We start from the raw sequence: 22,537 nt of genomic DNA on the forward strand, positions 1-22,537 counted from the left end.
TCATATATTTTTATATTTTGGTCTTGATCAAGCTTTTATTTTGAAGGAATCCTACATTCAGATACAACAATTTAAGTAGACTTAAGAGTTTTGCATTACATAACTTCTATCCTACAGAAAATACACACTAGTAAGTAAATAGAAAGGTTGTATTACAAACGCCTTATCTATCATTTTTTAATTATATACTTTGGTTCTATAGTCGTTTTATTTTTATTTTTAGCAAACAAAAAGCGAATATAAAGTATATATAATACAACTTTTTTTTTTTATTATTTGTTTATTATTACATTCTGTCTTGTTATCCATGCTTTTATTTTGACAAACAAAGTAAATACACAGTTCCTTTAACACTATACCAAAAAAAAAAAAAAGTGCCTTCGTAGTATTTGTATTCCTTTGAAGCAACTTTAGAATATAAAAATATATACTGTATATTGTTATCAAAACAGTCGTTTTGTTCTTATTAACAAGCAATAAAGTTTGATTCTAATGTCAACACAAGTTAAAGAAATAACACTAAAGTTATATTTTCTTTAGAAGGTCAACTTCCGGACTCTTCGTCGCCATCATCATCTTGAGAGCATCGGATAAAGAACATGGTGGTCACGCGGAGAACATCTGTCCAGGTAAATCCCCGTCACCAACATCTGCTGCAGTTGCACAATCGCACCTCGATCCAGGTCACTCTATTTTAAAGACGGTCCTCGTGCTGCGTTTGCGTGCAGCGAGGCTCCGCCCACTCGCCTCAGCCGCTAATCCCAATCCTTGCCTGCCGAGGTCAAATAATCCCCTTAATTTTAATTTCCAATCATGTTAACCGTGTGCAGTGGAGGCTGAACCCCCAGCAGGACGCGGAGAGACTTCACAGCGTCACATTTCAAGGGTTATTTTTAGTAACTTGAGGACTTGCGTAGGTGGGGGTCAAAGGTCACAGGTGTGTTGGGCAGCTCTGTTGCTAACCCCCCAACCCTCGCTGGAGATCTTCAGTCCTGATCCTGATCTTATCACCCTGCACGCTGGGATTATTCCTGCACGTTTTCCCGCCATGAGCCTCTTAATCAGTGAACACAGGCTAATCTGGAAGTAGAAGCAGAGGGCGCCCCTCACAGGTCGACGTGAGAACTACAACAACAGTCGGCAGAACGCTCTTTAAACACAGATTAAACAAGATTCTTTTTATCATCAAAAGCCGTTTATTCTGATGTTGGTTTGCTATCATCTTGGATTAAAATAATATTAGTGTGTATTTGGGATAAAAATAGAAGTTTATTTAAATATTATGTTGCTAAAATATCGTGGAAATTGATTTTTTAAAACATCTTAGAAACCCATTCAAACCCTGAACAGAGAGAAACAAACCTACGCCGTCATTGACTGGTAGAAAGTAAAACACATAATTTTAATTGGCTTTAAACACAAACACAAACAAGTCGATACCTTCAATGAGTCATTCCAACAGTCCAGGTACAGTCGTTTGACTGATCGGATTCAAAGGAGCACCGTCTGTTTCACGACCCTTTTCTCCTTGTTAATGGCAAAGTTATAGTTCTTTGGATTGTCCAGGGCTTCTTCAATCTTCTCGTCCAAATTCTCCAAGGTTATGAATGTCTTAGCGTCCTCCTAAAAAAAAACAACAACACAATTTTCATAGACTCGAAAGCCATACTGTATGATCAGATCTAGTTAGTAAACAAACCTGCAATTGTAGGATTTCCTTTTCTTTTTCCTCTATGAATTCTCGCTCTTCCTGTTCTTGCTTGAGTAGATCTTCTAGTGCTTTGACCTCGGCAGCTTCTTGTTCTTTCTGGACCCGTACAAGTCTGGCAGGAAGGAATAAACCCCAGATATTCATTGACTATATTCACAACCATCATGGTTACACACATCACATTATTGCGAGTATTGTGATACTGTAGTAACAAGGAACTACGTGTAGTATTGTCGAGTACTTGTCTCTGGTGTTGCAGAATTTACAGACCACATGACTCCCACCGTTCTCTGCATGGGTTTACTCAGGGAACTCCGGTTTCCTCCCACGGTCCAAAAACATACAGAGGTTGCTATGAGCCCCATAAGCGATTAAACGGTAAAGAAAATGAAAGAATAACTCTTGACGAAAGCGGTTTCATTTGTTTTGAAACCAAAAGTCCTCAGTCCTCAGTTATCTCACGGATTAAGCTGTGGAGGGTGTCATGACTGCCATCTTGTGGTCGGACGTTTAATTGCAACAGAAAAATGAATAAACAGCATGAATATTGTGTATCAAATAAAAATACAAAATAACCTAGTTATTGTATTTTACCATCCACCTTATAGAAAGCAAAAAAATGGTTATTATAATTAAATATTGATACAGTGCTGTTGAATATCAATACGGTATTGTGGAGCAAGTATTGCAATATGATGTATTGATCCATATTTGTTTTATTGCAACACAAAAATGAACAAACGCTGTGAATATTTAAATGATTAAATTTGCATTTGAAGTTGTAAATTAAACAATAAATACATTTATTTTCATACACACTTTGTTGAGATAAACAATAATAAAAACTATGACACAAAAATTAAACATTATTTACACACGTGTTATCTCTTTGTTTATACAACAAGTCCCTTGGAAGTAAGTAAGTAATTTTTGGAAGGAGGAGCCTGACCATAAATAGATCTGAAAGTAAGTCATCTGGGATTGACGACGCGTGGTGACAAACCTCAATGCAAGTTTCCAGTGGGCAGGACTTAAGATCATTTTCTACAAACACACACTGATGATACAATAGAGTCAAATCTATTTAACACTTAAATCCACACGTTTGTTGAACGTTAACGACTAAAAAAAAGGTATTTAAACGTGTTTTATGAACCATCCTCACCTCAGCTGCAGCATGCGAAGGTTCTCCTGCTGGTTCCAGGCCATGAGTTCCTGATGCTCCTGGACCTCCCTCCTGATCCTCTCCTCCACCGCTGACCCGCTGATCATCTCCCGTCTGTTCGCGAGCATCTCGTGCTTGAACTCCATCCTTCAGACAAACATCAACACATCAGAACCAGGTTCCTACAGTCACCCACACGAGTGTCGGGAGGTACCGGAGAGCCCTCGTGATGAGCCGGTACTCGGCGAATCTCTCCTTCAGCACCACCATCTCCACCGGGTCCACGGGAGGAGGGACTTTGATTCGCCCGAGTTTAGATTTGGCCTTCGGGTCCGTGCGAGACTTCCTGCCGCGGACCGTCTCCAGCAGCACCGCGTGTCTGGCTCCCAGCAGCCGGGAGGCCTGGACGCTCCTCCCGCTAATAACCTGGAACATATCGCTGGAAAAAAAACCGCTTATGTTTTTCAAACGTTGTCGCTTAAAAATAAATGAATCGAGATTAACATTGAGGTGTTGCCGAGGCGGCGGACATCTTGTTACCCTCTGACCGCCGGAAGTGATTGTATGCAGCGATTTGTGTTTGTATTGCCCCCTGCTGGTCAGAATAAAAACATTCGGTTTAAATGTATTAGTCTTTTCTCAAAAATACATTGTTTTTAATTAATACTTGGAGTTAGATTCTTTTTTAACAGAATCTAAAATAATATATACATACACAAAAATGTGCAATAAATTATTTATATTTAAACATGATATACGTGTATATCATGTTGAATAAGTAATGTTTATAATCATGTTTTATTGTAGTTGAGTTTATATATGTATTTTTATTATTATTATTATTATTATGGTGTTTATTTAATTCTTTGATTTGTATTTTATATTTATTACAAAATATTACTTATTATTTAATTGAATGTGTGTGTTTTTTATTATTGTTTTACTATTTAAATTGTTTATCTATCTATCTATCTATCTATCTATCTATCTATCTATCTATCTATCTATCTATCTATCTATCTATCTATCTATCTATCCATCCATCCATCCATCCATCCATCCATCCATCCATCCATCCATCCATCCATCCATCCATCCATCCATCCATCCATCCATCCATCCATCCATCCATCCATCCATCCATCCATCCATCCATCCATCCATCCATCCATCCATCCATCCATCCATCCATCCATCCATCCATCCATCCATCCATCCATCCATCCATCCATCCATCCATCCATCCATCCATCTATACTTAATAATAAACCATCATATTAGCCATCAATAAAAAATGTCCTGCTTTTTTCTGTAAATATGCTTGAAAAGTTAATAAAAACTTTTGAATTTAAATGAATCATAATTCAAAATGGAGGAGGTTAAGGAAGCATTTGTTTTATTTGTTTTATGAGTTCAAATGAAACACAAAGCTGTCTTGGTTGCAGGTCAGTTATAGTTTTATTCATCTTGTTGTTCACTCTTATAGGTTCACAAGTGTAATGTATCAGATGTGTTAGTTTCACAGGTTTAAAGATCCAGCAGACAAAACAAAAATAAAAAAAACAAAAACATGAACAAACATCATTTAGGGACAAACTTGTCTTCTAAAGCGTCAACAAACGAGATCACAGATGTTGGATTAAGAGAATACGATAAAGTAAACAGTTATGAAGGGAGAGCAGGAACAACAAAAACACACACGAGGGTCTTAAATATTGTGGAGTTATGTTGAACTCGAGCTAAAAGATTAGAAATGAAGTAGGTCATGGAATCGAAGCCCGTCAGAGTTTCACTCTTTCACAAACAAATGGTCAAATGTTTGTGCAAAGACGTGAGTCAAGCCTCCCTGGACTCAAAACAAAACAATTAAGCTAGCAATGCTGTCAATCATCCGCTCACTGTGTCACTACTGCAGTGTGTGTTCACTGATTTGTGTGTGTCGTGTATGCTGTGTGTAGAAGAAGGGGGACTTCTGGTGGACCTCTTGTTTGTTCAAGGGCGCGTTTATCTTGAGAGCATGAGCAGGAGTGGACGACTCTTGAGTTAATTCATGGCCGAGAGCGCCGGGTAACTCAGCCGGATCTCCTCCCCCTCCAGAAGTTTCCTGGAAACGAAAGAGGGTTTTCAATGTTTTATTTTTTGTGTGGAGCTCACGGGGCCCCCACGGTTCTCACCTGTACGCCGTTATCTCGATGTCCAGGGCCATCTTCACGTTGAGCAGATCCTGGTAATCTCTCAGATAACGAGCCATCTCCTCCTTGGCGTCCGCGATCTCCTGCTCCAGCTCACCGATCCTGATCTGGAAATAGGTTCAAAGGAAGGACTTCACAAGAGAATTCCTTTTGTGACGGCTCCTAAACATAGCTCCTGGTCTTCAGATCTTTCTTCTGTTCTAGCTCTGCCTTAACTGGACAGGTTTACACAACAAACATACCTTCTGAATTGCCCTTTCATTAGCATTTAGCATTCTTGCTATAAAGACCACGGTTAGTACAAACTACTTTTCTGGTCGAGCTGGTGCCCATCATAGTGTTAAGTTCTTCTAAGCTATCAACCAGACACACCCGGACCTACTGACCCATTGGGCTGTTTGTGGATTGCAAGATACTATGTTGCACTAGGTGTCCAGGGTTAGCATACCTAAGGTATTCCCTCGAGTTGTTTAGAAAAACCCTACGTAGACGTCCGAGGCCTAAATGTGTATTTTCATCCAGACTCAGAAAACAAGACTTCTTCCTTAAGATACTAAACCACAGAATCTCTCAAGTGCTTGAGTGACTGCAAATACCACTCCTGCAATGCATGATGGGATGCCACAACACACCCGGAATTCACCTGGTATTTCTCCACCTCTTTGCCCTGCGTCTCCTCCAACTCCTCCAGTTGTTTGTTGAGGGAGTCGATGACGTTCCGCAGGGCCTCGATCTCGGAGGACCTGGACTGGAGCAGCCTGCGGTACTCCATGGTCTCCTCCCGGATGGCGTGCACGGCCTGGTTGTTCTTGCTGGCCACCTCCGCCACGCTGGTGAACTTGTTCTTGTACCACTCCTCGGCCGCCTGCATGTTCTTGCTCGCCATCTGCTCGTACTGGGACCGGATGTCTCGCAAGGCCAGGGACAGGTCCGGCCGGCTCACCTGGACCTCCACGCTGATGTTCGCCATCTGCAGCTGCGCCTGGAGCTCCTCCAGCTCCTCCCCGAACACCTTCTTCAGGAAGACCAGCTCGTCGCACAGGGTGACCACGGAGGCCTCGGCGTCACAGTTGGACAGCGCCGCCCTGCTGGCCTCCTCCTTCACCTTCTGCAGGGTCTCCTCGGCGTCCAGGCGCCGCCTCGCCTCCTCCTCCACGCGCCGCCTCAGGTCCTCGTGAACGTCGCTCAGGTGCTGCCTCACCTGCTCCGTCCGCAGCTTCTCCATGTTCTCCGAGTCGATGGCGGCCCTCAGGCTCCGGGACTCGCCCTCGTAGAGACCCTGGAGACGCGAGGGATGGTTCTGCCGTCTCCTCAGAGCCTCCAGCTCGGCGAGGAGAGCCCGGTTCTGCAGCTCCAGGTGTCTCACCTTGTCCACGTAGGTGGCGAAGCGGTCGTTCAGGTCCACCAGCTGCTCCCTCTCCTGCGACCGCAGGCCCAGCAGCTCCGTGTTGCTGCTGCTGACCCGGGCCAGGTCCATCCCCTCCGGCTCAGAAGAAGAAGTCATCTTCAAACTCCTCTTCCCCGCGGCTCGACTGGAGGGATGGAAGGACGACCTCATGATGGACGGGGAGCTTCTGCTGCTCTCCCAGTGTCGGCGGTGATAAGAGTCGTAGCTCATGATTTTTTTGGATTTAAGATGTTGATGTTTCAGAAGTTTCTTCTTTTTTTTTTTTAAGTCCCCCTTGTTCTGCACACCATCGGTGAGGATGAGTGGGAGTTTTCACACTGCACCAGCTCAGTGATGCTGCAGAACCTGAGCTTATATAGGGACGAGCCGCCCCCCCTCCGCCGCCACACTCCAGCACTGTCAGCATCCAGGCGGCCAATGGCGGAGCGCTGCAGTGGAGAGAGGAAGGTCCGCACTCCCTTTAACAATGTCAGGTGGAAGACGTGATCCATCACTCTGACGCTACCACACTGCTTCATCGCTTTCACGGTGAAAATAGGAAACGCAACTTCTTCAAATCAACAATAGGACCTTTTCTTTAAAAAAAAAAAGAAAACACATTTCCACATTCTTAACCTCATATTTTTATCGTGACCCAATTTTAAGGCGTTATGTTTCGATTTATTTCAAAATATTCACTTAACTCGTCCTTGGTTTGTTGTTTTATCGAACAAAGGATTTAGATTCTAGCCATTAGCTAACCATGCTATCAGATAGCTTAGCTAGCAAGATTAGCATCCGGTTTAATACTTCCTTTTACATTATAGTTTATTAAAAAAAAAGCTGTAGTCATTTTTACTCTATCTATTGTAGGTTAAACTGACCATATATAGCTACCAAAAAAAACATTAAATAAATCAATTGTGTACCTTCTTAAAACTTGGTGGACAAGCTAAAGGTGCTAATGCTACTTTTGATCCTTAAGACTGACACATGTTTACCATTTCAGGTACGAATAAATACAACATAAACTCCTTAACCGAGAGAATATTATTAAAAGGTAAATATTAACACTTTCCTGCACATACCAGTTGTATCCAGGTGGAGGCGCTGTTGCCTCACATTTGCTGCATTTCGAGTCCAAGACGCGACCTTCTCAGTGACGTCACATTAAAAAACAACAACAACCACATCAAAACAAATCACTTGTTTATTTATTTACAGCGAATATATTTTTTTTCTTCCAATAATACGGATAAAAATAAGTACATAAAACATTTATATTGACAAGATAAAGACTTTGGAATGTCAGTCATTTCTATTACAAAAAAAAATTGTAACATTTACAAGAATCGCAGGAAAAAACATTTACATCTATTCACTGAGAATAAACGAGTGTTAGTGAGTGAACAGCATGGCGGGTCTACATTCCACTTTTTTTTTGTTTTTGTTTACATTCAGTCGAAAATATCCAAAAATACTATCCACATAGAAAAAAGACAGGAGAAGACATCGAACATAGAAACGATACACAACTTTTGCTTCAGACTAGATACAAAAAAAGTGTAATCCTTTGGTAGAAAACGTCAGGAAAAATGTGCTCAAACATGCTGGAGTGACTAAAACAGTGTCGAAGGCCGCTGAAGTTTGACTCGAATGGTGGAAGGTCATCGGGTCGAGTCTTGGAAATACTTAGAAAAAACCTTCTTGTAACAAGCGAAGGCGACAAACTCAAATAAAGAAAAAAAGGTAGAAATGTGGGCGTGTGTTACTCATCGAGGGGTAAAACACTGAGTTTGGCAACTGTCTGCATATCAACGTTAATCTCTGTGTAGTTTCGGCTACAAAAGCGTCAGACAAGCGAAAGGAATCGCGCGCGGTTTATCGTGAAATACGATCCAAACTCGCTTCATCTTCATTCCTGCTTTTTGTGTTTCTGTTGTGTTGTTTGTGATTGTGTGTAATGCCGCGACTCGGATCCGACTGGTTTGCTAAAACAGCAGTGCAGGGACAACAACAGGAAGTTCTCTTTCAAAATAAGTGCAAGCGATCGAAACTCGCCGTCGGTCATGCTTTTTTATCGATGGAAGCTTTTTAACCAGCATGCATTTTGATGACATTGAACCAAATATTTATACGTAACGATGACGCCGTTTAACTTCAATTTCGATCAATTCATTTTTGACTCCCAAAAGTGGAGTCGCTTGGTTCGCCTGCTGGAGGGGCCGGACCTCCTTGTTGTTGTTTTTGTTGTGCTTCCAAAAAGCTGTTTTTTTTTGGTGCTTTTGGAAGAACCGTGACCACTCCACGTGTGTTTAGAAGATCTTAAGTCTCCTCCCGATCGACCTGGCCCCCCTCGGGAGCCTCTGGCCAGGGTGGTCCCTCGACAGGGGACAGTACTTGATGGTGTGCGCGTTGTCTCCGTTGGCGCTGCACAGGGGACACGTGTACGCGCGCAGGATCGGGCACAGGACCCGGCCGTCCACCGTCTTCAGGATGTGGGTCCCGTAGACCTCCTCGGGGGCCCCGTTGTTGCGACAGAAGACGCAGACTTTGGGCTCGGGTTTGCCGCGCGGATGCTGCTGCGGCTGCTTCCGCCGCCGGTCCACCGAGAGCAGGTCCAGTCCCGGGAAAGTTCCCCCGTAAGGGGGCGAGTCCCGGTCCGAGTCGCAGGGGTGATGATGATGATGATGATGGTGGTCGTAGGGTCTGAGCAGGGTGTCCTTCAGGTCGTAGATGGACCCGCAGCAGTCCTCCTCGCACAGCGGGGAGTCGTCCAAGCCCAGGGTCGCCTTCAGGGACTCGGTGATGGAGTTGGGGCTGCAGGGCGGACTGTGGATCCGGGTGCTGGTCACCAGGGTGGACAGACCCAGGTAGTCGTTCCAGAAATTGAAGGTGTTGTCATAAGAGGCGCGAGCGTCCAAAAACAAATCCATCCTGAGATCAGATCAGAATCCAAAGGGGGTGAGGATCCAGGGGGTGGGGGGGTTCGGTCTTGTTCCGTGTTCCGTCGGGGTCTTCAGTGAGGACCGAGTCCACACGCAAGTGCTGATAAAAAGTCCCGGAATGAAAGCGAGGTTTGGGGGGCGTGGCGTGGTTCTGCTCCAGCACACACACAAACACACACACACATGGTGAGTTTGATCCTTTGTGACATTGTTTTGGATTTAAAGCTGCAGAACCAGACCTGCTTTCATAGAACACACTATTGACACTTAATGGACGATTAAACCGCACACTGGTCAGCCATAACATTATGACCACCTGGCTTATCCCCTTTGCTCGGTGGAAAGGAGGATGGAAACAAGGATCACACGAGACAAAAAAGTCCTAAAGTTAAACCTTGTATCAGAACATATTATGTTTTCTTTTTATTGTGACATTATTTACAGAGCAGATACATTCATGTTTACCACCTCATGACACACAAGATTCCCTCCATTTAAGGCAATAACTCGCTTATTTCCAAAAAGTTTCTGTCAATAACATGTGCTCAATTTCAATTATAAATATATATTGATATAATGTTGGATTAAATAAATTGCGAATTTAGATTCTTACACTGAAAATACCCATCGATGTGAAGTGTTATGTGGTCATTTTTGAGTGAAAATACTGCAGCTAGTAAGTTTTATTTACTAGCTAAGTATAGAATTTAGTTTAAAATGTCCTTTACAATTGGAAAAAATGTGTTACAGGTTGGTATAAACCTGAAATCTGTTATCTAGTAGAAAGTATAGCATTCACTTTCCTTTTTATTATGTGATACTGGGGTGTCATTTCAACTACCAACCCCGTCTGTTACTATTAAAGTATAAAAAACAACAAAACAGTGTATTTGTTATGTGGTAAATTTAGACTCACGCAAGTATTGCACACACTTTACAAATTTCTTCAGTTATATATGCTACACTTTATAAATAAAAACTATTTGATAATTTAATAATAACTTGTTTTTATTTTAATTACGGGGTAGTAATTCCAACACAAAATGACTTCAGCTAGTACTTATATCTACTAGAAAGTATGTATTTTAGCTAAACATTTTTATTTTACAGTTTAAATAAGAACCAAACACAACTGTTTATTTTGTGTTTTACATGGTGACGATTTCAATTTAAATATAACATTTACTTAGAGAACTTCCTTCAGTTTATATTATAGTTAAATAAACAACAACAGCAACAACAAAATAGTGTATTTATTTTGTGTTATGGGGTAATAACTTGAAGTGAACTAGCAAGTTTAATATGTCTTTCAGTGTATATTATAGTTAAACAACAACAACAACAGTATATTTATTATTTGTCACGGGGTGGTAGATTTAGACTCAAAAACGTTTATCACAAGCAAGTATTGCATACAATTTACAATTTTCTTCAGTTTTTACTACACTTTTTAAATAAAAGTTGTTTTTTTAACACGAGTTATGAGGTGGTACTTTCAACTCAAACTGAGTTTAGCTAGCTAACTCTGTTATCTATATACTACAGTAAACAAAAAAATAACTGTGGTTTGGGGTGGTAACCTGAAGTAAAATACTGCCTGTTTAAAATGTCCTTCAGTTTATAATACTTTATAATGAAAACTTGTTTTTTATCACGAGTTATGAGGTGGTACTTTCAACTCAAACTGAGTTTAGCTAGCTATGCTAACTACTAGCAAGTAGAACATTTAGTTTAACATGTCCTTCAGTGTTTACTACAGTAAAAAACAAACAAAAAACAGTGTATTTATTGTGTGTTATGGGGTGGTAACCTGAAGTCAAAAACTGCCTGTTTGAAATGTCCTTAATGTATGTAATGTACTTGCAAGTCTATAGTAGTTTTTCGTGTTACGAGGTGGTTATTTCAACTCAATATGTCTTCAGCAAACACTGCCATATACTAGCATGTATAGCATTATGTTTATCATTTTCTTCAGTTTATACTTCAATTGAAATATAACCCAAAATAACGTTTTTTAATGTGTTACGGGGCGGTAAGATGAAGCTAAATAGACTGTTTAAAATATATTTGGCCTTCATTTTAACTCTAACTTTAGCATTAACAGTTTCAGATGAATTTTCCTTCTGACAACACAACATTTTAATTAAATAGTGGATCATGAAGGTTTAGTGCGCTAGAAATGCAACTTTAAATACATTTAAAAATTCTTGAGGGCCAGGTAAGATGAGTGGGCGGGCCCCTCCTCCCTCTCCCGGGTCTTGTGTTTGACATATGCCGTCCACATGCACATCACACAAAAAACTTGAGTGTCGTATCAACCTTCACCGAGTCATTCTTGCACCTGTTCTGGTTCCCCCGAGCCCGAGTCTTTGTCCTCCCTACGAGCCTCGGCGCCATTGTCTCCTCGGCTCAGCCGTTTAACTTCATTAATATGCATTAAAACAGAGTGTGACACGTGTGTGTGTGTGTGTGTGTGTGTGTGTGTGTGTGTGTGTGTGTGTGTGTGTGTGTGTCTATAAATCCTAGCAAAGACTACACAAAAAAAATAAACCTTGATCTGGACTGAGACAAACAAAACAGTAACAAAGTTCCTTTAAAAACAGCTCGAACATCATTTATGACTCAATAATAATAATAATAATAACAATGATAGCATTGAACCTGAGAATTCCTGGTGTTTTTGTCAGTTTTTTTTTTTTTTTTACAGTTTAAAAAATCAATTTTTAAAATACGATTTTCTTCTCCTCCTGCTGAGTGTTCACACAAAGCAAGAAGAAGAATCATGTTGTTGAGACACTTACTTGTATAGTAAGAATAAATTATCATCCCAAAACACCACATGGTGCATTTCCAAGGTCACTTTCGTCTCCGGTGCACAAAGGGAAATGATGAGAGAGCATTTAAAAGATGAATGGTTGCCATTTCACAATAGATAAATAGCACGGGAGGGACACGTATGACATGTGGCTCCTTTTTCTTCCATCGCTTTTAATGCACAACATGTTTGGCGGCGACACAATGGAAGCGAAATACAGTTATTTTTGCATATCAGGAGAATTGAATCTCGAATGAAACTGATATTAAATATGGATTTCAGAAGAAGGCGAACGTCTGACGGGGCGACGCGTCCTTAATCAAAGCGGGAGAAGGAACACGAGGAAAATCCATTTAGGTAAAAAGTAAATAAATAAAAGCCTTTCAAAATCAGGTTGAGGGAGATGAAAGCGGGTACAGTGGCGCATACTTCTGCCAAGGAGCTCACTTTTAAAGACAACGGAATAATATAAGAAGTCTATAAATAACCCTATATAATAATTTTACCTGATTTAAACTCGCGCCATTGGTTGTTCTCGACGCAAGATTTGATTGGTCGCCACTAAGGACAGCGTTCTGTGTTTAAACAGCGGCGTCTGGATGTTAATGCTAGCTATGCTATCGCGGTCATGCTACTTTAATTCTTCTAGTATATTTAAGATGAATCCAGTAGTTTATGGCTCACCTTTACATCAGGGGGACTAAGTTCTGGGCCAAACCAAGAAGAACTATTTTTGTTTTTGTCTTTTCATTCTTCTGAGGCCAAATGTATCTTTTATAATTTCTGTGTTTGTTCTCCTTCATTCATAATCAGTCCTTTATCTTATCTTAAGCATCTATAGGTCACATGTCAGTTTGAACATTAATCTACTCTGATTTTGAGCCAACGTTTAAGCGGGCCACAAAAAACGACTTAGCGGTCATTATTTGGACCCCGGGGCCATGACTTTGATTTATCATCTTGTTATTTAACCCAAAGTTGGGACCAGGGGCCTCACAGAGGCCGCCCTCAAGCGGGTGAAACTATTAAACTCAATATTTTAGAAAAAGTTACTTACTAGCTACTTATAGTATAATTTCATTGTCTTCTATAATTCATGACTTTTTTTGACTGTTAAAGCTGCTTTTAGACGTTATTATCCATTTTGTTTCCTCATCATCAAGGTGGATTTTTCCTGATGTCGTCTGTGATAAAGTGATATAAAGGATATATATTGAAAAATACGAGTCGAAGTTAAATCCTTGCATCGTTACATGTTGAGATACATCAGTGTTTATAGATGTTTTAAAACATGTTTTAATTTATCGTGTTTTTTTTATGGCGTTTGGAGGTTTAAATTCAATATGCAGATCTGGTGTGTGTTTGTGTGTGTGTGTGGTGGTAAATAATTCATGCCCTCCATCGGTACCAGACTGGTACCGACACCCTGCGGACCCCCGTATCGGCCCAAAGATCTGGAACCGGAGCCCAAATTCATCACTGTCACTCAGTCGAGAAAATGAACAAGTCTCTTAATGAAGACTTTGTTCAGAAACTGTGTGTTCGTTGCACTGGCAGCATGTGTTGGCAACAAACAGCCCCCCCACCCCGCCCTGCTTCCTACCACACTCCACCCCCCCACACACCCCTGTTTTGCTTGCATTAATTACATAAACTGTATAATGGGGCAAAGGTGCATTCTGGATCCATGGACGTCCCCAGACTCTGGACTGGGAGGGTAGACCGGCGCAGGCTTTGATCCCTGACCTCGGTCATGTCTCGGGGGAACTTAGGGGTGCATCTCCAACGGTCCGTCCATCTGCACACACACACCGTCCCCCCGTCCCCCCCAGCCGTCCCCCCGTCCCTCCCCCAGACACGTGTCCCTGTCACCAGCAGCTATGGGGAAATGCAAAACAAGCAAGGTTGACCTAATATTAGGGGGACGGCTTTTGGCCTGTCAAGTGCTTTGTCACGACCAGCCACTCTCTGAATACATCTCGCTATTAGTTACCCACAATTCTCCACCACCCCCACACCCCCCCGTCGCCCACCCCTCGCGCTGAGAATCCATTCAGACCCACAATATCCTCTTGATGCTGTCAGGCTGAATGGAATGTGGATCGATGTCCGGGGGGCTCCTGAAAATCTAATTTTATGCTTGAATATTAATATGAAGTATGTTTTATTAACCTTGACTTGACCTTGACCTGAAAGCCCACTGAGCCTTTGTCAGGAGAGAAGAACGGAGGAGTCACTAGGAAAGCACTGCGATGACGCAAACATCAGCCAAGGAGCTCATTTCGGTGACTATAAAACCCTTTTTTTTTAACCGTAACGCTGAATCAGCAAGATCAAGATGGTCAGATCTACTGTTTTCACTAGTTTACAGGCTTTTCTTTTTAACAACTTATCACAAACTGACAAAATCCAGTCGTTAAAATAAAAAAAAACACTTTTCAGACTAACAGGGTTTCAAATTTAATTCAGGATTTATTTTAATATCGGAAAGAATATACTTAAAAAACCCACCAACGTGGTGCAATTCAAGTTAAGTACTTAACGTTTGTGTAGATATGTGTGTACTTTAATCTCACGTTAAGATGTTTTAGGCAAAAGTTTTTTTATATTTTTTCAGAAATGACACTAAACAACATGCTGGTGCAATTTCCAAATTGCCAGATTTACCAAAACATGTTGTCACATGACTGTCACTACTGTCGATCGTAACTTGACTCATTTTAGGGATTTATCTGAATTTTCGGAAAGTCTTTTCTTTGTTTTTGTCTTAGTTTGGTGCGTGAGAAGCAGCCGTGAGAAGACGAAACCTTGAGAACCTTTCTTGATCAAGGTGGAACTACAAAACCCCACGAAGATTCAATCCCCAACCACTTTCAACCTATACTTAAAGTTCTAGAAAACATCGTTTTTTGAGTTATTTTCACCCAATATCACCCCCTGCTTATTAAATCACTCTGCAGCGAGAATACTGTTCTGCTCTAGTAGAAGAACTTACATTTCTCCGATCCTTGAAACTCTTCACTGGCTTCCAGTATATTTCAGGATCAACTTTAATATTCTGGTTCTTACTTTCAGATCTATTCATGGTCAGACCTTCCATCAGTGATCTGATCCAGACTTACACCCCAGCTCGGGCTCTGAGGTCTGTGGATCAGAATCTACTGATGGTTTCTCGCACAAAGTTCAGGACCAGAGAAGAGAAATCCTTTCCAGACTGTTGCTCCTAAGCTTTGGAGTATATATTTTTTGAGTATTTTGTTTGATTGTTTAAGCGCTTTGTGACACTGGTCTAGAAAAGCGCTCTATAAATATAAATGACTTACTTACTTTTCAAAAGCTAATTGTTGTCTAGTGGTGTCAGTAAACACAATATCCAGATTCCAAGCCTTTTACGTTGGATTATAATTCTGTTGTCGTTTCAGTCGTGAGTCTCTTGACGAGACACATATGTTGGGGAACTTGTACGTCGACGGATCAGCCGCCTGTTTAACCAGCACTGTGTCCAGATGAGAGCGGGAAGTCGTCAAAGGCTTCTGGAGTGTTAGGGTACAAAGGGGGCCGACGGGATTAAGGGGTGGATTGGTCAAGCCCCCGCGATGCCCTTTATATGCGAGTCTGCACAGCCAGAGCACCTTTGTCGGGTTAACTAACGCCACTTCCCATGAACGCAGCCAGCAGACCAATCCTTTTTTAATGATGCAGGGAAAAATTCCATCGGCCCCTGATTACCTCCCTCCATTCGAGGGGCTTCCATTGTCCCACACACCATGTCGGGCTTTTAAACAGTGCAGCCAGGCGAGAGGAGCGAAAAAGGCGTTTGAAGTCGACTTGTTAAAGCTCACCGCTCCGAGACAACGCTGATACAAGCGTCGAGGGTTTATGATGAAACATCACAGTTGCACAAGCGTGGATTTTAATCAGCGACACGGCCGCTTGGGCTGAACGTATATACGCAGGTAACGGCTTGTGAAGCGACACTTAAAGTGTGAACGCGCGGGAAGAAAAAAAAAAAAAAGGTTTTTACGAGCAGCGACATCCAAGACCGGGTTCCAAGACCGGGTTCACGCAACTCGACTAATAAAATTAGCGGATCAATTGATGTACGAAGAGCCGAGCCTCGAGTCCTGTAGACCAAGTCGGGTCATTTGGTTTCTCACAACTCCCCAACTCTCCTCGTCCCCCCCTTAGCGAGATAAGACCCCTTTTTGATTTCGGAGTGTGAAGCATCGGGTTCCCAGACATCATTGTCTGCGACAACTAATTGCTAAACGTCAAGTGCTACGAGTTGTGTTAGTTTTCCTTGTGAGTGACTCGCGTACAAAGATGCTATTCGCAACCTCATACAGTGATGGCAGTAGGCTGCGATGCAACATGGGAAGTGAACCAACTAGTCTAGTGTTTTGCTCAGGGACAACCTCTTAGACTTCTCTACCATCTTAACCAGGATTTTAAGGTTTATCAAATGATCAAAAATTGTCATTTCCGCTGACTGAGACCGGTTCTTAGAACCCCTAAGAGTGGGTCGGATCTTTGTTGAGCCAAATAGTGACACACAATCTACGGCTAATTTATGATTACAATAGGCAACAAACGATTGTTGCGCCAAATATAAACAACCTGGGAAACTAAGAAGCTCCAAACATGACATGGAATGCATTTGTGGCCACAAAATTATTCTCTCATTCCTTTCCTTGTCGTTTCCAGTGAAGGTTTGTTTAGCCAGGCGAGCTTCAAGGTCCTTGTTTCAAACTTGGTTCTGTATAACTATTCAGATTTTCTCTTCTAGTCTAACAAATGGTGGTAATCTAAGGGTAGTATATTCTTCAAAATAAACGAGAATTGAACTATTTTTCAACGTTTTAGTTATTCCTCAGAACAACGTCTCTTTTGAGACCAATACCTAAATATTGAATTCTCTACAACACAATACGATATTCAAAACAATCATTTGGAAATGACAAGAACTAAAATCCGGGACTCGAAAGCCGGAATCTTGAGGGTGAATCTTGCCGTACGCAGTAGCCATGAGCTATAATGATGACGTGAACAGTATGAACTGCCATTCATGAATTAATTAACTGTAATAAAAATATAGATGAGATTAGCTAGCTAATCATTCTACGGTAAAAATGTCCTGTAATTAATTTGTGGCAACGACATGACTTAATATTTCGAGGCCACAAATTAATAAAACCTTTTTTTTTACCATGTCTGTAATAACAGTTGCAAAGCGAGTCATAAACACAGGATAATATTTGAAACTCAAGCCACAATAAAATAAGAAACATCAATTGAAATGTGTATAAATTATCCCTTTTCCAGTTCCTGTCTTAAAACCTATGTCTACCGTTTAACACTTTCAGTACAACTTGGTCCCTTTTTTTTGGCAACTTGTAAGCTCTACTCCTAGTCTTATTTGAAAAAGCTTCCTGGGACATCAATGGTTGGTTCCATTAGCCGAGTGAAGCCATGGTTTCCTTCCACTATAACTATTCAAACACCGTGTTGAGGACCAAGTCGTCCTGGACTCGGATCATTTCGTGTAGCGAGCATTACTGGAATGGAAATCCTGGCATGAAAGTGGGAATAAAAAAATTAAAAATCTGCCACCAGATTCTTTCCCGTCTGCTTCACTCACTTATGTAAAACAGCAATCTGTTACGAGCGGCGTTCCACCTGCACCTCGCCGACAGGTAACACGGGCGATCACCGGGTGATTTGCTGATATTAATTGACCCCCATCTGCAGAGAAAAACGCCGGCGTGGACCCCTTGTGTTTGGACTGGCGGTTGGAAAAAACGGTCGATGCCGCGCGGCACCACAGATGGGTTCCAGCTCGGTCACCGGGCCAGATGGGCCACCCTGAGTGGTGCGGTGCCTGTCGGGGCCCGAAACAGACTGATCCGATTACCGCGGGGCCAAGACTGGAGTCTGGTTCCATAGATGCAAACATCACCAAGGGAATCTACATTATCATGCCCGAATGTCAGGTTCTGGATCCACCCCTTTTGTGTGTGTGTGTGTGTGTGTGGTCGGAGCATTAATGAGTTTGCACAGTTTCCATGGCAACAATGTTAATCATTAAAATTGACTGTTGGAGGTTGAAGGAGCGTCGGAGCAAATGCTTTGGTTAGCTGAGTGTCCTTACCTTAGCCAAGTGTTCCTCTGCTGGAGTGGAGAGCGTCAGGTTACAGGATTGCAGGAGAATAAGAACAAATCCCAGGCACAGAAGGCTCAGGTGTCACTGCAGGTTGTGGGCGTGAAACCCAAAACCCACATGGGTTTTTTTGTAGTTTGCATCTAGGTCGATCCAGGTCAGAAGATTAGCTTTCGATCCACGCAATAACAATACCAGACCGTCGACGTTTGCGTCCAAAAGTCAAACCGTATTTGTGACTGTGACCGAGTGACAGTTGCGCCACATTCCTGCTTGAGTGGACGACCCGACAAGAACATGGTTGTCCGTATGGGACGCTATCAGGTTTCGTATAATCTGAAGATATTTTCTGCCTCTGGAGCTGATCAAGCATTTTCAAGTCCGATGGAGACAGACACAACATTATTTTTAGAAGTGGACAACATGATTTTCTAAGGGGACGAGTTACTGTATATTCAGTGAGACGTCAAGCAGAGAAAAAAGGGATGAGATAAAAGAGACAAACGATTACGAACGTTTCTACAGTAGTATACGTTACTACACTCTGACCTCAGAATGGCCGCAAAAAAACAAATTAAAAGGCCACACTTTGCCCAGGTCTGACACGCAATCGGTTCCATAAACTTGCCCCGACTTCATCCCCAACCTAAACTCCCAACCTGAAAGGGAACCTACTGTGAAAACCCAACTCTCCTGACTTATTCACATGTCGTCCTCTTCAAAATGCATCATGACGTTGCTCCGTTTTGAAGTTATTACTTAATAAAGTTCTCGTCTGAAATGCCGCCAAAAGAGATTACGGTTTAAATTATACATTCTGACATCACTCTGGTGCAGGAAGCCCTAAATCACTTAAGAACCTACATGTTAATAATGAAACAAAATAAATATTTATGTAAACATGGTGAGAGTTACTTCTGCCTTTAGGTGTTTTTGTAATGTGTACATTAAGCAGCAAACTTTCTTTTTATTATTGGTTTTTAATGTACAAAACGGGAATTTTAGGGGTGAGTTTGAAATTTACGTGAACAGAGTGGGCGTGGCTGCTCGGACAAGATTTAGTCTCAGCCAAAACAGCGCATATTAAGTGGGCGGGGCTTAAGCATATTTTCTAATGTAAATATCTTTATTAAATGAGAGTTTTGTGCAGAAAGAAACTGATGAGTATAATAGAGGTCCTAGAACAATTTAACGCACACTTAAATCTGCACATTAAGTGCACTTTAATTTTACCCAAACCGCCTGTACCTAACCCAAGATAACCCAAGATTATTTCCTAACCTTCACCCCCATACAGGAGCTCAACCCTTACCTTTAACCTATGCCCCATAACCTCCCAACCCTAAACCTCTCAACCAGCGCACCACTGCTGACGAAATCCCCCTAAACCTTCTTATCCCCCCAACACCTAGTCCCAAACTCTAACCAGACCACAGCAGTCCATTGAAGGTAAAATTACCTTAAGATAATCATAACTACCTAACCATATCCCCCTCGCTCTAGCCTTACCTGAACACCCTGCAACCGCAAAAAAATGCCCCTTAACCTGACACTAACTGGATCAGGAAAGCGAAAAAAGAAAGGTACTGACAAGAAGTTATGGATATAAAGTTAAAGTACCTACCCCGGCCAAAATAGAGATTCATTTTCAGCTTAAATAAATTAGGATCAACAGGTTATTTCAAATAAAATGTAAGTTTTCTGTCTTTTCGACATGAATCGAGCTGGAAAAAGCTCAGTAGTCGCTGATAGAAGAAAAAAAATCTTTGTTCGTAATGAAACCCACCCCGGTGTCAGTGACATCCCCCGCAATAGAAATAACCGAAATCCATCTCTCGAGGTCAAGGTCACGGGGGTTGGTCTGAATTCCAAATTCGTCATTTGGAATTTGCTTCGACATCGAAGACAGGTTTGAGTGAGGGCGTGAGCTCGGACTGTGGTTGGGGTGATGGTGGTGGTGGGGGGGGGGGTGGGGGGGGTGTTTCTCACCACCTCGACTTTACCTCGGGGGCATCGAGGTGCGTTATCGTCTGTAACTCTTAAAATACTGAAGTCGCGCGACTCAGAGACGACCTCCCGCGGCCGGGACTTCCTCTCTGCCGTTCCCTCTCCCCTTTTCCCCGGGCAAACATTTCCCCCGGACTCTTTTGTTTGCCGTGATCCAGGTTACCATGGCTACCCGCTGGCGCTTTATGAGCACCTCATCGCTCATCTAAATATTCCTAGTTATATATGGTAATGAAATGCACACGCCATTATCCGGGCGTAATGAAATACACTCCATTGTCTCTGATTAGATGGCAGAGGCTTTAACTCGGGGCTGCCGCAGTGTTCCCCCGGCTGCGAGAGCGACTGCAGCGCCATTGGAGTCGAAGCCCATTCACGCCATTCAAGCGGCGTCGAACAATAACAACACACAGTCCGGTCGCTGTGCCTGCTCGCGGGCTGTGCCGGGGGTTCCGTCGCCCCGATAAGAAGATGCTTTTTTCGGGCTGACGTTTGGACGTGAAAGACCAGACAGAACCGCTTTTAAATTGATGTCACTTGTTGTTAATATTTATAGGTGCGAGTGTTGCATTCGAGGCGGTCGGAAAATTCCATTATTCACGCGAATAAAAAATGAACTTGATAGAGTCAATGTAAGCAGTAAAGAAACAACAGTGGTCAAATGGAAAAATGTCTCAAAAAGGATAAAAACTGAGGGTTTAAGTTTCATGAATTAAATCATGAATGTCATTGTTAATATGAATCTATATTTTTAAGTCATTTTGACAATTTCGTCTAGAAAAGTCCAAGATAGAATTTGCATCTAAAATATTACCTTAAAAACTTCCATTCCATTTTATTTTGCTTTTGATACTAAACTTTATGTTTGTTTGTTTAGAAATAAAAGTACTATTTATCGTATATATATATATAAAAAAAACACGATTTATGCTATTCCAGTGAAACATATCACCCCGGAACAAAGACAATGTTTACTCAATCCACATCACAGACAACATATTCAAACCATGGCTGGAGCCAAGGTCAACACACGTTGGACACGTTCCACTGCCAGTCCAAACACACAGGTCCACACGGTGTTCTCTCCACCCCGGAACAAGTTATAAACCAGAAAACCAACGTTTTCTTTCAGTTCTATTTGTTGTTGTTGTTGTTGTTGTGTGTACAAAGGTTGTGTGGAATGTTAGCTAGCTAAGCTAGTAAATAGCATTACTAAATGCTGTCATTCAGAGGCGAAATAAACCACCCCATACTACCACAAAAAATACAATGTTGTTCTTAAAACAGTGGCAATACAACTGATGTTGATAACATATTATAGATGAGGAAACGTTTTCATTTAGTTTTTTTGTGTTTGTAAAATTTGATCTTGATGCTAGCTAAGCAAATGAATAACAGTGCTAGCTGCAGTCTTTATGAGGGGAAATGAACCACCCCATACCACCACAAAATATGTGTGGTTTACAAACTGGCAACACGACTTTTTGATTCTGAAATTCGGAAACATTTTTATTTCGTTTTTTGTGTTTTTAAAATTTGAACTTGACGCTACAATAACTAGCTGAGCTAGTCAATAGCAATGCTAGCTGCAGTCATTCTGAGGGGAAATGAACCACCCCATACTAACACACACAAATCACATGTTGTGTTTAAAACACTGGCAATAAAACTGATTCTAATAAAAAAAAAATACAGATGAGAAAACATTTTCATTTAGTTTATTGCGTTTGTAAAATTTGAACTTGATGCTAGCTTAGCTAGCTAGTCATTCTATGGTAAAAATGTCCTGTAAGCTTTTGTCTTTATACATTTTGAAGATTAAAATAAAATAATAAAATCTAATAAAAAACAAGCCTATAAAACCTTTACATATTTTTGTTTTTTTTTTCTATCTTATTTCTATTATTATTATTATTTTTTCTATGTCACCTGATGATGCACAAACAGCCAGAGACAAATTCCATGTATATTGTTGACATATACTTGGAAAATAAAGTCTTTTTTTTATTCTCTTATTCTCTCATTTCTAATATCAAATTGAAAACGTTCCGTGTATCTTGTTCCGTAACGGGGTGGTAAAAAACAACAACAACTGCTCTGACTGGAACGCTAACTTCAATAAAAATGTATTTTTTCTTCTTTTTTTTGTGGCCTA

General features: G+C 41.5%; 2 protein-coding genes and 1 pseudogene across 2 annotated transcripts; all 3 read right to left on the reverse strand.

The window, feature by feature from the left end:
• Positions 1-1,383: 1,383 nt before the first annotated feature.
• mrps26 (mitochondrial ribosomal protein S26) lies at positions 1,384-3,416 on the reverse strand. The gene is made up of 4 exons (XM_087779912.1): positions 3,091-3,416; positions 2,877-3,023; positions 1,700-1,823; positions 1,384-1,623 (listed from the first exon to the last, which is right to left on the reverse strand). The coding sequence occupies exons 1-4, from the start codon at positions 3,309-3,311 to the stop codon at positions 1,492-1,494; spliced, it is 624 nt and encodes a 207-aa protein (XP_087636038.1). The 5' UTR covers positions 3,312-3,416; the 3' UTR covers positions 1,384-1,491.
• Positions 3,417-4,315: 899 nt separating this feature from the next.
• On the reverse strand, positions 4,316-6,869 carry neff2 (neuronal intermediate filament family member 2). The gene is made up of 3 exons (XM_087779255.1): positions 5,712-6,869; positions 5,051-5,175; positions 4,316-4,980 (listed from the first exon to the last, which is right to left on the reverse strand). The coding sequence occupies exons 1-3, from the start codon at positions 6,684-6,686 to the stop codon at positions 4,920-4,922; spliced, it is 1,161 nt and encodes a 386-aa protein (XP_087635381.1). The 5' UTR covers positions 6,687-6,869; the 3' UTR covers positions 4,316-4,919.
• Positions 6,870-7,641: 772 nt separating this feature from the next.
• Positions 7,642-9,816, reverse strand: LOC148060506 (nanos homolog 1 pseudogene; annotated as a pseudogene).
• Between the last annotated feature and the right edge of the window lie 12,721 nt (positions 9,817-22,537).

This window comes from Callionymus lyra, chromosome 18 (assembly GCF_982586985.1).
Source record: "Callionymus lyra chromosome 18, fCalLyr1.hap1.1, whole genome shotgun sequence".
In the NCBI taxonomy this organism is placed as follows: domain Eukaryota; kingdom Metazoa; phylum Chordata; class Actinopteri; order Syngnathiformes; family Callionymidae; genus Callionymus; species Callionymus lyra.